This window comes from Oryza brachyantha, chromosome 6 (assembly GCF_000231095.2).
Source record: "Oryza brachyantha chromosome 6, ObraRS2, whole genome shotgun sequence".
NCBI lineage: Eukaryota > Viridiplantae > Streptophyta > Magnoliopsida > Poales > Poaceae > Oryza > Oryza brachyantha.
Window position 1 is genome coordinate 19,314,809 of NC_023168.2, and position 14,100 is coordinate 19,328,908.

The window sequence follows — 14,100 nt, forward strand, 5'->3', positions numbered from 1 at the left end:
CTAGCTTGCTTTCCTTGCTCATAGGATCGAGCATTTTTTTGGTCAGAAGATCTTGCTGGTGTGAGAGGCTGAAGCTGCCAGCATGATCTGGTCCTTTGAGAGCATGGCACCTCTGAATTCAGCCAAGAGCTGCTACTGAAACTGACAGCTTGGGTGTGTGTGCGCAAAGGCTATGGATTTGATCAGATCATGTTGCAGCTTCACTCTCTCACTACCACCAATTCACCAAACCATGTAAGGCTGAAGTCTTCGCCTTTTCGTGATTGCTTAAGGTAGGTTGCTGATTTCTGCTTGTTTTCCAATGCAATTTTGTTTCTGATTGAGCCGCCCTGTTGTTTTTTTACTGTAATGCATTGGATGCTGAATTTATCAAGTTCCCTCATTTTCTCCTCGGACCCATCTACTGCAATACTAGGCACATTTTCACCAAGAAGTTATATGCTCCGTATACATTACTCCTTTTTTTTTCACTTGCCTCATCTACAGTTCTGTTGTTTCAGAATTTCAGGCATCGTCAGGGAAATCCTTCGGTTAGTGTCATAGAAATTGTACAGAGAATGCGGTTCTTAAACATGTGCAAAACATTGGTCATTGACTGCTTGCAATGGTTTCTCTTCTTTAGTTCTTTAGAACAAGGTGTATAAACCTCAATATTACATCATACACAGGAAATCATATGCATATGCTTCTCCACAATTTAAGGGGTTGTTTAGATGGGCTAAACTTTTTAGCCCCATGTCACATCGGATGTTTGGATATTAATTTGAAGTATTAAATATAGACTAATAAAAAACTAATTTCATAAATGAGTGGTAATCCGGGAGACGAATTTTTAAGCCTAATTAATCCATAATTAGAGCATGTTTACTGTAGCATCACATAGATTAATTATTGGATTAATTAGGCTTAATAGATTCGTCTCGCGAATTAGTCCAAGATTATGGATGGTTTTATTAATAGTCTATGTTTACTATTTATAATAAGCGTCTAAATATTCGATGGGACAAAGGACTAAAAATAAGTCACTTGTCCCAAACAGCACCTTAGCTGTTCCACAATAGTACAATACACATTATCTGCTCTCATGTCTTGAAAGCATCCTCTGCCCAAATAGGAGTAATAATTATTTACTCTGTATTTTAAATAGATTACATAGCTGACTTTTCAGCACATGTTCGAATATTCGTCTTATTGAAAAACTTACGTAGTTATCATTTATTTTCGATGCTTGGATTTATTACTAAATATGTTTTAGTTATAACTTGTACTTTCACATATTTGCATATTTTTTTTAATAATACGAATGGTTAAACATGTAAAAAAAGTTAACTATAACATCTATTAAAGTACGGATGAAGTAATAATTAACCGACTCAAATCACTAAGTTAAGCCATTCCCATCAATTTCGTTAATTTATTCATAGGACATATCACATATATGTCAGATGGTATCATGTCTGAAGCCCTGAAACATGTAGTGTGAGCTGAGAAGTGCAATTATGCGTATGAGTACGGCACTGTTTGTTCTTTTACATCAAAACAAAACTTAATTGCAGTACCAGCATACACATTGAAGAAGCATGAAGGGAGATTAGCCATTGGAGATGTCGGTGAGTTGTGTGTACACATGGGCATGTAGCCTTGGGGACACGACCACTATTAGATCGTCACATAATTAGCGTAACACATCTGCATGTGCAAATTGGATCCTTTGCCTCCGGAAGGCCATGCAGCGTCCATAGTACTGCATTAACTCTGACAACAAATGATAAGATTCTTCTATTTGAGGTTAACAACGACAAAGGTCGTGCCAGGTTTTGGGTCCAGCATACTGCAGAAAACCAGAGAAGGGCTTTCAGAAACAGCCAGCTATCCTCCCGTTCCGTTCCATTTGATTGCAACGAATTCATCACTGGGTTGAATTCTTTTCACAAAGTTCAGATTTGGCTGTTCTGAAGGCAAAGTAGCAAACATACCAACGCCCAGAACTACATGGCAGCCCAGAAGATCATCTGAACCCTGAAAGAGCATGCAGGGACATTTCTGCCCATATAGAACGTGTACAGGATTCATTCATCACAGCAAGATCAATATTATACCTAGTGTAAACTGAAGCAACTATATATAGCACATGGCAAAATATAGTACACCCATGAAAGTTTGTATGTGCCAGGCACTTCTCTCACGCCGAGGACGCCAAAAGCTTATTCACTGCTCATCTAGCAAAACCTGAAGGGAAGCCTATTCCAAGTTCAAGGTAGCATACGACTGACTTGCATTCTTAGTTTCTTACAGACTTACAGTCTTACACCAAAGGTCTTAACAGCAAGACGGCAAAAGACTAGGTGAGCCTGCGACCAGCCTTATGCGTCATCAAGAGCAAGGACTCCTGGGAGGGTCTTGCCTTCCAGCAACTCCAAGCTCGCACCACCTCCAGTCGAAATGTGGCTCATCTTGTCTGCCAACCCAGCCTTCTCGACAGCAGCAACTGAGTCACCACCTCCAATGATGGTTGTAACACCTTTTGCGGTGATATCAGCCAACTTCTTGGCAATGGCCTGAATTAAGAACGCAAATTTAGCTTCGAACACGACACTTGCGGCAATAAATCTGTTCAAAAAGAGTACTCACATCGGTACCAGCTGCGAATTTTTCAAACTCGAAAACTCCCATTGGCCCATTCCAGATGACAGTCTTAGTGGTGTCCAAAGTTTCACTGAAAGTCTTGATGGAATCTGGGCCGATATCAAGGCCCATCCAACCATCAGGGATAGCAGATGCCAGAACAGTCTGCCAACAGTTTTGGGATTGTCAGTATCAGTACAGGATAGCTGAGGAATTCTATTTGTAAGGCATGTCTGATATAGATCTGTTGTCTGATACAGAATGTAATGCTGAATGCAGATATTTTTCATATAGGCGTGATTTTAAGCCATGATTCATGAATAAACAACTTCAAAAGAACATGCCATTGCAGGCTTCACATTACAATGTTGTACTCCGGTGAGGGCTCAATCTGACAGGTTTGTGTAATTATGATTATATGATGCAGTAATATGAGATTCTAATGCAGCGCCATCCAGGATGTAAATAAACAAACCTTGCTCTCTGCATCTGCAGTGAACTTGTCAGCTACTACAACATCAGTTGGAAGCAACAGGGAGACTCCCTTTGAATTAGCTTTTTCAATAAGTGAGGTGGCAAGTTCAAGCTTGTCTTCCTCCACAAGAGATTTTCCAACAGCATATCCCTGAGCCTTGTAAAATGTAAAAATCATACCACCACCCAGTATGAGGATGTCAACCTTTCCCAACAGACTTTCAATCACTCCAATCTTTGTTGACACCTTGGATCCGCCAACAATGGCAGCAAATGGTTTTTTGGGGTTGGCGACAGCTCCAACAAGATAATCAAGTTCCTAGATTGCGATAATAGTTAGTACAAAATGTTATATTTTAAAACTTCTCAAAGAAAAACTGCCCGACTTCATTGGAGGATACAGTTAAAGATTAACATGCAATCTGTCAAAAAGGATATTACTAATTTCAATTTTCCTGATCTGTAGGACTTGCAACTCTAAGTCAACCAACTACCCGCTGCAAAGCCATCTGCTGCTTGCAACTTGAAGGAGTATCATTGTTCTAAATGGAGTATATCAGTAAGTAAAACACCAAATTATGTTCACATAACAGTTGATGCCAAAATGGTTTTCAGATAGTGAAAATCTTGAGCAATGCACAAAGTAAAGAAACTCAAGCAATACCTTTTGCATGAGAAAACCAGCAACAGAAGGTCTCAAATACTTCGTAACTCCCTCTGTTGAAGCATGAGCTCTGTGTGCTGTGCCAAAGGCATCATTTACGTAAAGGTCAGCAACAGATGCCAGCTTCTTGGCAAATTCAGGGTCATTTTTCTCTTCCTCCTTGTAGAATCGAACATTTTCTAGAAGCAGAACACCACCATCCGGTAGAGTGGCAGCCAATTTCTGGACTTCCTCGCCAATGCAGTCATTGGCCATCACAACCTTATGGACATCATCAAAACATGGAATATAAGGTCGAATTCAAGTCTGTACTAAGAAGAATTGTAAAATAATTATTGTGATATATCAATATACAGCATACATTAACACCAAGAAGCTCAGACAAGCGTGGAACAAGAGGCTTCAAGCTATACTTGGGGGTTACACCTTTTGGGCGGCCCTGAAAAGAAAAAAAATTGATTGCATTGACCAGAGTAACTGAGACAACAAAATAGGGGAAATGAACGTTGTCCCAAGCATACAAATACTGCAAAAATTTCTGTTTTGTAACAGAAATTTCAATTCAGCTCATCTTTAAAATGCTAAAATCCAGAATCTAATTATATGGCATTAGGAATTTGAGGACTACTGCACTTTAAATATGTTGCTCTTTTTAGACCAAAATGTTACACTGCTGGATTTTGCGGGGCATTTAACTTATTGTCACTCTTAAAAATGGACGATAACATATTTGCCACTCACTGTCTATGACACGTGGGCCCTCATGTGTCTATGACATGTGGGTTCAGGGGCAAATCTGTTATGACCAAATGTAAAAGTGACAAAAAGTTAATTATTCCGGATTTTGCATTTAAATTTGACTTATACAACATAGGGGAACCAAAGGTTTTAATTACGGTGGTGCATTACACCGATTTAAAATAAAAGGGAATTGTGCCTATTGCAAGCAACTGCTGGTCACTGATGGAAACCACAAATAAGTAGCATAATAGGTTTACATAATAACTAACACATACCCAGGTAGTAAAATCGCGTCGATAAATCAAAGAGAGGGCGGTCAAACCAAGTCACTAGTCCGCTTTGTCAAGGGCACAATGAAGATAGCAAACACTTGGCTTTGCTGTCCCTACAGTAATAGAGCATGGAGAATGGTGCGACGATGGCTGCAACTCAGGTTCCAACTTCCAGGGGACTCTGATAGCTCCTTTGCAGATTGGTGGCACAAGGCAAGGAAGTCTTGCCGGAAGAGCTACAGGAGAAATCTCGACTCGTTGGCCGCCCTTGTATGCTGGCTATTATGGAAGGAGCAAAAATGCGAGGATTTTTAACCACTCAAGCAAATCAGTGGCCCAGTGGTTTTAAGAGTTCTGAGAGGAGTTGTTGATCAGGAAGGAGGCGGAATTTTTCAGGGAACCGGCAGGAATTGGCTAACTTGCAGTGGTCCTAGTTTGGTTTTCAGGTGTTAGGCTTTCGGTCTTTCCTCCAGCTGTACTTTTACAGTTTTCTTGGCTGAATGCTGTTTTTGTTTTTGTAAATTCCTCAATCTTGATGAAATTTGGGAGTCCATTCCAGGGCCTTCCCGGCAACAAAAAAAAATTAAAAAAAATCAACCTTCCTCTGTCAAATCATCACTACTTGCTACCAATCTTAAAATTTGAATTTATATTCTCTGTAATAACATGAAGCTGCACACAGTTACCAGTTTGCCACTCTAAAGTTCACTGTAAGCCTATCTTTCCCCATAATAGATCATAAAATTGGCAATGCTTTTAGTAGCCCTCACCAGATGGCTCGCCAGGATGACCTTGGCGCCCTTCTCCATCAAGTACTTGATGGTGGGCACCGACGCGCGGATGCGGGTGTCGTCGGTGATCTTCTGGCCGTCATCCAGCGGCACGTTGAGGTCGGCGCGGACGAACACCTTCTTCCCCTTCAGATCCGACTCCGCCAGCGTGCTCACGCTCCTCTTGGTCGCCATTTCTCCCGCGCCCCTGCACCAAATCCGAACCCCCGAAAACCTCAAAAAAAAAAACCGCAGAAAATGCCTCAGAATCCACGAACCGCAACGATCAGGAGAGGGGCGCGCCGGAGCGGAGCACGTATTTTATTTACCTAAAAAGAAAAGATGGATCGAATCGGTGGCAAGTTCGTCGCCGCTCGCGGGCTAAGGAAACGAAGCGGCTTTTGGATACGAGGAAGGCACGGGAAGGTGCTAATCTTTTTTTTGTTTATAGCGTCGTCGCGTGCCACGTGTGCCAGGGTTCCTTGATACGTGTGACGAAACGGTTTCTCACTGACGTGTGGGCCCGGGGTCAAGGGTTTTGGACCTTTCGGCCTTTGGGTCGGGGCGTCATGCTTTCGGCGCCGTGGGTTTGGACCGCGGATTGTTTGTGCCAGGTGTATATGGACGGCTCGGATTTAATAGAGTTACGAACATTTTATACAGGCTAACTGACTATGAGTCTACGACTACGAGACGGTGTGACTCGTGGACTTGGGTGTAGACGTGTCTTTTAGGTAACTGATTAATAAATTGCCACATCGAGTAGATCGCATCCATCACTCATCGCATATGCCTACAATTAGCCTTCTGTCGTAGACGATCGGCTTAGGCCCTGTTTAGTTCCTATTTTTTTTCTTAAAAACATCATATTAAATTTTGAGACAACTATATAAAACATTAAATATAGATGAATCAAAAACTAATTGCACAGTTATGGAAGAAATCTTGAGATGAATCTTTTGAGCCTAATTAGTCCATAATTAGCCATAAATACTACAGTAACTAACATTGTAATGATGGATTAATTAGGCTCAAAAGATTCATATAGCGGTTTCCAGGTTAACCGTGAAATTCGTTTTTTATTCGTATCCGAAGACTCTTTTAACATCCGGTCAAATATTTAACGCGACACTTCTTCCAAAAATTTTCTTAATCTAAACACCTAAGCGGACGCGGGCGATAATGCACAGTCACTTTAACCTGCTTGGACAGAGCTGAACCATGTCGTTTTCTTCCGAAGTTTCTCTCCCCGGGAAATAACAGCACACAGCGGAAAGCTTTTGAAGTTGATTTCTTTATTTTATATTCATATAAAAGGTTAGATATATGTATTCGTCCTCTAAAGGAACCATTTATTAAAATTTTGTTGATCTAATTTAGAAAATTAATTGTGTATTATGTGGACGTATATTTGAAATTGTTTGTGGGTTTTTCATGGTTAAAGTAGTTTCATAAGTATAATTTGACCTCATAAATAGTTAAAGAATCGTTATTTCTATATATTAAACTTATTAATTCGATGGTAACTGATATGACAAAGAATCATATGGAATGGAATTGAATGTTTTGGATGAAAAACATCGTTTTGCATAAACGAACTTAATATTTCGCACAATCACACTATTTCACACGAGCAAACGTAATATTTCTTTCGCAGGATCACACCGTTTCACATGAACTTATTATTTCGCGCAACAGAGGGTGGTTCGCATGAACAAACATATTCTCTCGCACAAACCATTTAGTTGTAGCATGAGTTTATTTCTTACTAAAGAATCCATCTACAACTAACATTGTCTTACGAGTGATCAGTGCCGACATAAGCACCCCCACGAGCAGTAATTTATCTTGAACAGGTGCTTCTCCACACCCAACCTCGTCGAGGTTTGCGCAGGCGCCTGCAGCGGATTCGCCAGCTATTTTCAGAAAAAAAAAAGTTTAATCATATATAGACTCTTAAAAAATAAACCAACTAAAAATAGATCTTTTTGGTCGGCACCATGCTCATTGGCGCCAAGGACTTATTTATAAAAATTCTAGAAAAAAGTGAAAGAAAATATTTAAAAATAGATCCTCGCGCCAATATGATTGTGTCAAGTACCTTTCTAAATATTTTTTCTTATAAATTGGTTCTTTTTCTAGAATTTTTTTAAATAGATTCTCGGTACAAATGACATTGACGTCGTCCTTCTCTATTTTTTGGCTACTTGGGGTAAGTAAATTTATTTAGGAAAAAATACAAAAAGTTAAATCTGACTCTAAATGCACAGATCACATGAGTTCGGTTCTAAGGTAAACAAAACTCCATTGCACATCGAAAAGTAAATTTATCTGTTAAAAATACAAATAAATTGCATATTGATTAGCTTTTCAACATCGCGTTCTGCAACAAATTAAAATCCCATTGCATATTGAGAAGTAAATATATTCATGAAAGATGCACATAAGTTTGAATCTAAATCAGCAGTTCAACATCAGGTTCTGCAACAAACTTTCGGTATAAAAATTTCAAAAGGCAGGTTGTATACTCATCATCAATTGCCTCAGCTGGCACTAACAGGCAATGAGCCTAAAATTTTCACTGCATTGGAAGAGCGAGATCAACTACAGGACATTTTTGTTTAATGGGATATACCAATTTCAATACATATAACATGTTTTACAGATGGAAATGATAAACATATACCATCAGAGTAGCAGAGAGGCTACTGAAGAATCATAAAAGAAATCAAGACCTAAACACTGTTCAGAACATAATCTTAACTATGGAGAGATATCGCCTGGAGTTATTAAAATCCATCTCTGAACTATGGCATTACTACCTCCGTCCCATGATAACTTCATTTTTCATTTTTTCATGTCCAACGTTTGACCATTCGTCTTATTTGAAAAATTTATAAAAAACTTAAAAAAATTAATAGTATTTATATTTTATCATCTAGTAGCAATAAAAATATTAGTGGCAAAAAAATTTCAAATAAGACGAAGAGTCAAAATATTGTATAAAAAAATGGAGTTATTATGCGACGGAGGTAGTATTAGATAATCAGAAACTAGAACAATTAGTAAAAAATGAGGCCTCGATAAACATAAAACAACTATAACACTTAACAGTACTTCAGATTAAACTTGGATTTCGTTTGGGCTGACTGACTTCGTTTGGGCTGGACCTATCCTCGATTCATAGGTTTATGTGGGCTGGCTTATTCTTGTTTGGGCTGGGCATGATTCTTTAGATAATTTGAACTTTGGTGGATTATAGTCAACCCCAACAGCCCAATCGAGTCATCAGCTACCAAGAGGAATGAGTCATTGACACAAGATGGTTGTTGCCTTGCGTATTCTCGGAAAAAAAAAGGCTTTTGCAAATCTGCCATTGATTTTTTTTTTTCTAAATTGCAAGGATGAACCACTGAACCAGTGGTAAATTTGAAATTGCCCCCCCAAAAAAACGATAGCAGTATTTACCCATAGTTGGGTCTAATGACTGCAACTTACCCACTTCAGTGCACAAGATAAAACTATAGCATGATTATGGGCATCACAAACAGACCCGATAGCTAAATCACAGTTCATAGCAAAGGATGACAACACAAGATAACATCTCAGAAAACAAAAGGTTTGTTTGCTCTCACTAAACCAGTAGCTGCTCCTCGCCAGCATCCAGGGGCAACCTACATCTTCACTGCTTACTACCTGAAAAATAAAGAATGTTTGAAAGATACCAAAAGGAGCAGCAACAAGAGATCCAAGCCGATGATTCTGATTTCTGAAAAAAAAAAGAAGTTTTGTACTGATTACTAGTGGCAACAAGAATGTTGTTCTCTACATCATCTACCATGTGAAAAAAATATACAAGAATGACTGAGGTGCTAGTAAGAAACAATGAGCTCATACAAGTATGCCACTACTCCATGACTGCAGATATAATTAATCAAGCTAATAGCACAAATAATACATAAGAGGAGGCACTGCCAAAATAATCTTGCAGAAAAAAATTCCAGTTACACACAACACCGTACCTGCAATTCAATTCTTTTTTCCATGGGCAGCCTTGAGAAGTTCAGTCAACGCCGAGGGGCAGCTTCTCTCCAGATGTTTGTACCCTTCGGTCGCCAGAACGGCGTCAAGATCTTCAGGCGAGCCGGCAGCAATGAACTCGACGCACTTCGTCTTCAGATGCAAGCAGCCGTGCTGCTCCGCCAACGCCAGTGTGGTCGACACCGTGTCGACGCCGATGCACCCGGCGAGCTTGCTCTCGCAGATCAGCCTGAGCCTGTCTAGCCCATACCTGTCAGCCATTGCCGTCGTCGCCTCCTCGTCGTCACCATGGTGACCAAGCTCTGGGACGGTGTCAGTGTAGATGAAGTGAAGAATGGCCTTGAAGACGGGCGCCTCCATGCCCTCGATCTCGACGCGCGGCGAGCCCTTCTCCTTCATGGCGCCGTACAGCTCGGCCTTGAAAACCGGTGATCGTGCGGCGAGTATAGCTCTGTGCGCGGCAAACGACTCACCGGACACGACGAACGTGACGTCCGCGCCGGTCTTGCTCTGCAGGAGGCCGCCAAGGTGCTCGTGCAACTGTGGCGACGGCGCCGCCACGGCATCCGAGCAATCACCCTCCGTCTTCGCCGCCGCCGCCGCCATCTCCGGCTGTAGTCTGAGCACGGTGATGGTGCACTGCACGGTGAAGGAGTCGCTCTTGATGAAACGCGACGCCTCCAGCTCACTCCGCTCCACGAGCCGAACCCACGGCGAGCTCTCGTTCTCGTTCCTGAACGCGTGCGACTCGCTCTTCTCCTCGGGCGCCGGGGAAGCAAACCGGAGCGCAGGTGAGGTCGACGGATGAACAAGGAGGCAGCGGAGTGACGCCTTGACGGAATCGGTGTCGCCGCCGGCGCGGGCGCCGAGGAAGACGAGCTTGAAGGCGACCCAGTACTTCCATTCCGCGTCGTGGCACGGGGTGTAGTGGATCTCCCACGCGTACCCGGCCACGGGCCCACGGTGAGGCGCTTGGACGCGACGTGCTCCGTCCTGGCCATGAAAATCATCTTTTTTATAATTTTTTGTTCGTATAAAGATGAAATTAACTAATACAAACTTAAAAAGCTAATTTAGTAAAGTAAATGACTAACTCATATATAGAAAATCTTTAAAAAACTGTACGTATCATTTAATAGTTAAGGAAATATCCACGTATAAGTCGAGAAAAAGGGGGAAAATAGTTCAAGAGATGAACCCACGGTTTAACTTATCAAAAAACGTGTTTAAAAAACAAATAAAAAGACTAAAAATAAGCTAGACAAAAGAAAAAATCTATTGCAAAAATAGGCAAATAGCCGTGCACATACGGCTAGCTGTTGGGAGAAGAAAAATTGGTGCCAGGGCACCGGTGGACGAGAACCACCCCACAAAAATTATTTTTTGAAACCAAAGCCAGCGTGGTGCTGATTTTAAATTAAGAGGAGGTTAGAAATTTACAGCTTAAATTTACCCTCTCTAAACTGATTTGGATTATTCTCGTGCCAGTGTATGTGTAGCCCCATAGGCCACAGGCCTTCCCCACCTGCATCTCATCGAAAATATTATTTATGCTGGAAAACTCAACAGTTTCTTTTACACCAAATCTCCCAAGTCACTGGCAACACCAAAGATTTTCTGCACCCCACAAAAATTGGGTACCGGGGTTTTTCTTTAATATCAGGAGAGTAATTTTATTATTCCAATGTATTTAAACTTTCAGTGTGTTATCTAGAGTTATTTTTTAAAAGTGATAAAATTGTCATCTTCTCGTAAAGCAATTGGCATGGTTCGGGTGCTGCGCTTCGTCAGCGTCCTTGGAACTTGGAACTGAACAAGTGATCTATCAATGTCGCGTATATATAATCCGTCCGGTCATAATTAATTGTAATATTTGCCGTAGATTTGGCTGAAACAAAAACCGGGTTTATCGTTATCTAAAAAATACATCGCTCACTTGTTAATTAATCAGGCACATTTTTCTACCCCTATCCTAAATTAATCATCCGCTTATTAATATTTGGCTGTAACTTCTAGAATGTAAAATTTATCGTAAAATATAAAATGCTACATCTACATTTTCTTTTTAAGCATTTGTAAGCTTTCTTGATTAATGTTTTTAATCTAATCTCGCTTGTTTACCAATCATAGCCTTTATCAATTTGATTTTACCAGTTATTAAATATCCATGTCTGAATATAAAATTTTCTATATTCTTGGACGGAGAGACGGACGAGTAGACGCCAAGCACAGTTGCTCGCATTAGAATTACTCCAGAGGATGCTGATATGCTCATAAGCAGATTTCAAATTAAAAGGATTCATAACATGAAAAATGCAAGAAACTAGATAGACATAAAGAAGATGGAAATTACTTAAGTTACTAGTAACAGATGTACTATGAAATGAACTCGAACCTATTACACCTATCCGCAGTTCCTCACTTCAAGTATTTCTAGCTTCCACGAGCAGACTTGAGAAGCTCACTCAACGCCACGGGGCAGCTCGCCTCCAGATGCTTGTACCCCTCAGTCGCCATGACCGCATCAAGATTCGCAGGTGTTCTGATGATGAACTCAACACACTTGGCCGTGAGCAGCGAGCAGCCGTGCTGTTCCGCTAAGGCCAACGTCATCGCCGCCGTGTCGACGTCGATGCCATCCGACAGCTTGCCTTCGCACATCATCTTGAGCCTGTCCAATCCCTACCTGTCAGCACCGGCTAGCAGATGCATCGCCATCGTCGTCGTCGGCGCCGTCGCCGTTGTCGTTGTCGTTGAAGTGTCAAGTTCAGGAATGGCGTCGGTGTAGATGAAGTGAAGCATGGCCTTGAAGGCAGCGGGCTCCATGTCGTCGATCTTGACTCGTCCCGCGGCCGCCTCCTTCATGCTGCCGAAGAACTCCGCCATGAACACCGGCGACCTTGCAGCAAGTACGAGCTTGTGCGCGGCAAAGGACTCGCCGGAAACATCAAACGTGACGTCCGTCCCCGTCTCCTCCTGCAAGAGCTCGCCAAAATGATGGCGCAGTTCTTTTACCCGTGTGCAGTTGCTGCAACCGGTTCGGGAAGTTCCCTGAGCACGGTGATTGTGCACTGCACCGTCAAGCAATCACCCTTCAGATAGCCCAGCGATGATAGATCATTTCTTGAGCACAACACAAGTGCAGCTGAGTGTTGCCCCGGACGACTGAATGCCTCAGACACGACCTTTTCTTGATACGGTTTCAGCTTCCAGGACGGATCCACCAACTGACACCTCAAACTCGCCTTCACGCTGCACGTGCGTGGCTCACCGAAGAAGATGAGCTGCAGCTGTACGCAGGGAGATCCAGTTCTCGTTGTCGACATCGCTGAAGGAAAGAAATGGACCTCCCAGTCGTAACCTTCGACGGCCCATCTGGATTTGATGCACGCGTCCTTGTCGATGGCCGCGAGAGAGTAGCCATCGATCTTGAGCAGCCGCACCTCGCTGCCGGTCTCGGCGATGGCTACGCAGCCGTTCTGCATTGCACTGGATCGAGCGGAGAAAATGGTGGTGGGTAGGTAGCAATGGAGGTGCTGGTTGGCAAGGCAACGCACAGTTTATACAAGCGTTGCACTTAGATCCGGCGACTGTTCGGGCAATGAGCAGACAAGCATACCAATCGGTCGACGTTTTGGAAAATGGAACAATCATCAAATGCGTCGGCGTAGAGTATCTTGCTGTTTACCTAGACGGGGTTTAGTCAGTTAATGACGCCGGTTTCAAGAGATGATGTTTCATTTCCGAAGCATTAAAATATTTTTTTCTGGGCAAACGCTGTACACATGCTAGGCCGGGCCTGGAGTCCCTGATAAAGCACATAAACAAGTGTTAAGAGCAGATACAATAGCAGGCTATAAGTTGACTATAAACACACTCTCTCTATCCCAAATTAATATCATATAAGAGAAAAAGAGAAATCTTAAATTGATAAAGAGAAGTGAGATTATAGTATGAAACCTTCTTTGGTCTTTATATGATGATCAATTTGGGATGAAGGAAGTATTTTAAGAAGTTAATTTAGAAGAGAGAAGGGAAGTGAGCTATAAATTTATAGTTAGCTATACACAGACTCCAAGATACAGTTTGTGTATGACATGTGGAACATAGTTGTATATATTTGTAGCTAGCTATTGTATGAATTGACGATTAGATTAACTATAGATGAATTGAAGCTAGTAGTTGGCTATACTATTGCAAATGTGTCCTCCCTTTCAATGCTTTTCTCGGCTTCAACGTGCCATCGTCATGTCTCGTGTCGATCTCGATCAGCATATGCATGCTGCAGTGCGTGAGTGTGGGTCGCCACCTTCTTTGTCAAATGAAACAAGCATTGGTAAATCTTCAGCATGGAGCATATAGATTCTTTAGACCGAGGCACAACACGTACAGGGAACAGCCAAAGAAAATTAACATGTTTCAACGACATCTAAAACCTCATGGGCCACTCGTGTTGTGTTAAAATACATACTACTAAGCAAATCACCTGAGTACTCTTCAGCAAAAATAAACA

General features: G+C 41.8%; 1 protein-coding gene and 1 pseudogene across 2 annotated transcripts; both read right to left on the reverse strand.

Moving 5' to 3' along the window:
* Positions 1 to 2,096: 2,096 nt before the first annotated feature.
* Positions 2,097 to 5,973, reverse strand: LOC102705922 (phosphoglycerate kinase, cytosolic). Of its 2 annotated transcripts, none has more exons than XM_006656291.3 (7): positions 5,876 to 5,973; positions 5,547 to 5,754; positions 4,125 to 4,202; positions 3,764 to 4,024; positions 3,101 to 3,418; positions 2,632 to 2,790; positions 2,097 to 2,558 (listed from the first exon to the last, which is right to left on the reverse strand). In XM_006656291.3, the coding sequence occupies exons 2-7, from the start codon at positions 5,739 to 5,741 to the stop codon at positions 2,364 to 2,366; spliced, it is 1,206 nt and encodes a 401-aa protein (XP_006656354.1). In that variant the 5' UTR covers positions 5,742 to 5,754; positions 5,876 to 5,973; the 3' UTR covers positions 2,097 to 2,363. The 2 variants fall into 2 exon arrangements, with proteins under 2 accessions (XP_006656354.1, XP_015693735.1); XM_015838249.2 differs by having other exon boundaries at positions 5,547 to 5,781; positions 5,876 to 5,965.
* Positions 5,974 to 9,575: 3,602 nt separating this feature from the next.
* On the reverse strand, positions 9,576 to 13,072 carry LOC102705542 (annotated as a pseudogene).
* Between the last annotated feature and the right edge of the window lie 1,028 nt (positions 13,073 to 14,100).